Source organism: Balaenoptera ricei, chromosome 8, assembly GCF_028023285.1.
Source record: "Balaenoptera ricei isolate mBalRic1 chromosome 8, mBalRic1.hap2, whole genome shotgun sequence".
NCBI classification, from domain to species: Eukaryota; Metazoa; Chordata; class Mammalia; order Artiodactyla; family Balaenopteridae; genus Balaenoptera; species Balaenoptera ricei.
This window is the reverse complement of record NC_082646.1, coordinates 42,141,050-42,144,072: the sequence shown is the minus strand read 5'-3', so window position 1 is coordinate 42,144,072 and position 3,023 is coordinate 42,141,050. Positions and strand designations below refer to the sequence as shown.

The following is a 3,023-nucleotide window of genomic DNA, read 5'->3' as shown; positions in this document are numbered from 1 at the left end:
GACTCAGAAAGATTATCAATTATTATCTTAGTCTCTACTGACGTAATTGGTCAAAAGGACCTAATTTGGCAAGAAAAGTGGGAAGAGAAGGGGGAAGAGGAAAAGGAGAGAGACTGGAGGGTAATGAAAGCCCAGAGTTCTTTAGAAGTTCAGCAGCATCCAGAGCTGGCCCACAGGATGGGAGTGTGAGGTAGATTGGGCTCTGGCGACCTCAGCAGGATCTAGTTCCCAGAGCCACTAGAGTGTCCAGTGCATGAAACCTCAGTTTGTGACACAGGAGTTAGCGGTGTCCAAGCATTCCAGGGTCTGGAAGGAAGAACAAACTTTGGAGAATTTGGTAAACACCACGGACCCAGCACGTCCAGCGGCAGCACAGGAGGCACTCTCACGCAAGACTAGTGACCTGCAAATACCCAAAGCTCTGAAATGTAAATATGACCAGTCTCAAAGGATCCCCACGCAGGAGCAGTGGGGTAGAAAGGCATCCCCTGGGCTTAGGGGACGGGGCCACAACCACAGCCAGAAGCCGTGGCGGGATGCTGGAGCCCAGGGCTGAGCGGGGCGGCGCTGTCCGGCGAGGGTGCCTCCACAGGCAGGGGCGGAGCCTCGGGGTCCTGATCTGTGTCTAACGAAAGCCTCCTCTTAGCCCTGGGGGGAGCAGCTGGCTCCTGAGGGCCCTGTTCCCAAGGACGACGACGAGGGCCACATCTTCCAGCTGGGTGGCGATCCGGGGCGGATGGACCTGCGGTCGGCGGCTGGGTCGGGCCGGGCTCGCCGGAGGTGCTGGTGGCCGCAGCCCCGAACTGGGCGGCAGAGCAAGAACCCCGGGCCGGCGAGGGGCGCCGGCACCCAGCACGCACAGGGACTCGGTGGCTGGTCCCAGCGCCCGCGGCTACAGCCCTGCGGGGGCGCAGAGCGCGGCGGGGCAGGTGGTGCCTCTGGCCGAGAGCGGCTCCCAGGGGCGCGCGGACCTCCCTCCAGGCGTTCAGGACCTGGCTGTCGGGCGCCGTGGGCTGCGTGTGGTCCACCACGGTCCGCTCCTGCCCGCGTTTCCACAGCTCGTAGCGCTCCGGTTGCAGGATGCGCACGAAGGCGTCCATGGAGAAGGCGACCCGGGCCTCCCCGCAGCTGCACTGCGAGGCCGCTTTGCCATAATCGATCCAGCGCGGGCAGGCGAAATTGATGGCCTCCGCGCAGTTGAAGCCATGGTTGAAGCCAGAGTGGTAGCCATAGGGAAAGGTCACGATGAACTCCCCAGCCTCCTGAGTGACCCGATCGAAGGGGATGCCGTTGTCCTTGAGGACCGTGGGCGAGATGAGAGCCACCTTGTGCCGCAGGAAGGCCTCACAGCCCCGCGCGCTGCCCGGGAAAAGCTGCCTGGCCAGGCGTTCCAGGCGCCGGCCGTGCTCCGGGGGCACCGCGTACCACGTCTTGGGCTCCCCGAAGTGCAGGTAGTTGATGCTGTAAAGGTCCATGTCCTCCGTGTGCCAGGCGAAGGCGGTCTTCCACATGCCGAAGTACAGGTAGGGGGTGTTGACGCCCTCGATGACCACTCCGCACTCCTGCTCCAGCAGGTCCTGAATGGTTCCCAGGTGTCCAAGGTTCCACTGCTCCGTGTTTTGATCGAATAAGGAGCCACTCACGTCCGCACCATATACTGGTGAATCATAGAGGCGTGTTTTCCAATATTTTCGCTCCAGGTCCTTAAAATCAAAGTGTGGTGGCGTCCGGTATTTTTCACTATTTGCTAAGTGGTGGTACTCACCCACGGTCATGGCTTTCTTCTTTTTGTGGTATTGAGTAAACACACCTGCCTGCCCAGAAGTCACCTGCTGGAGGGGAGCGGCTATTAAGATGTCATTGATATCATCATAGGTCTGTCTGGCTTTCCAGTCCTTGGGTGGAATGATCTTCGCCACGCCTGCTCGGTGTGCACCTTGGGATTCCATATAAGCAATGTATTTATCGAAATCATTAAACTCTTCTCTGGTTGGATGAAATACCATTATTCTACAACTTGGGTTCTGGGCCCAGTTGGACTTAGACTTCATAGCTTTCATTAATAAGCGGGAACCTCCCAAGTTCTGATGTATGTTCTGGGCAGGTGAGGATGCTGGAAAACACTACTTTTTCAAAAATGGGTTGGAGTATATCAGCAGGAGCCCGCAGTAGACTTTAATGCAATGAGTTGATAATATTTCTTAGGCTTGCTGATTCTCCAGGGGACTCCACGCTGGGCAGAAGCCTTGCTCAGGACTGATGCCGGCTGAGCCTGCAAGTCTGTGATGTCCTTGGTTGACACTTGGCTCTGTCCTCTTGAGATCTAGTGAATCACCCAGCCCTGGCTGGGTATCCCAAATGCAGTGTCTTCAGGGCAGAATTGAAAGCAAAACCTAAAAAGAAAAAGAATAGAGACAGGTTGAAAACTGATGGTTGGAAATAGTTACAAGGGAACTACAAAGAAAACACCACCATGGACTTTAATTGCATATTCCAATAAAGGCGAAAATTTCATAAGTTTGACAATACAAGAAATGGTGTTGTTGTGAACAATGGAAATTCTTGTACTCTAGTAAGGAGAACGGAAATCATTACATTCACTTTGAAAACCTATTTGGACAGTATCCACTAAAATTGAACTTACCCATGTGCTATGATTCATGCCTAGGATATGTGTATGTCTGTGCAATGAAAGTCAAGTCCAAGAATGTTCAGAACAACGTGATTTCAGTAGTCAAACACTGGAAACAACTCAAATGCCAGTCAACATTAGAATGGATAAGTACATTGTAGTATATTCATACAATGGAATACAATACAGGAATGAGATCAACAAAAACTATATGAAAATTAAAGAATAATTCTATAAACATAATACTGAGCAAAATTATCCGGACTCAAAAGAATACCTATTCTATGCTTCCATTTATATAAAGATAAAAAGGTACCTATAAGATGATGATATTTTTTGGTACCAACGTAATCTATGTTAGAAGTCAGAGTAGTGGTTACCTTTTTGAAAG

General features: G+C 52.3%; 1 protein-coding gene across 1 annotated transcript; it reads right to left on the bottom strand.

The window, feature by feature from the left end:
- Positions 1-494: 494 nt before the first annotated feature.
- On the bottom strand, positions 495-2,060 carry LOC132369720 (lysine-specific demethylase 4D-like). The gene has a single exon (XM_059929393.1). It carries the CDS (start codon positions 2,058-2,060, stop codon positions 495-497), a length of 1,566 nt encoding a protein of 521 aa, XP_059785376.1.
- Positions 2,061-3,023: the final 963 nt, after the last annotated feature.

What these genes read in the sequence shown, in the direction of transcription:
- LOC132369720 (XM_059929393.1), bottom strand. Translation starts at nt 2,060, where the DNA reads ATGAAAGCTATGAAGTCTAAGTCCAACTGGGCCCAGAACCCAAGTTGT.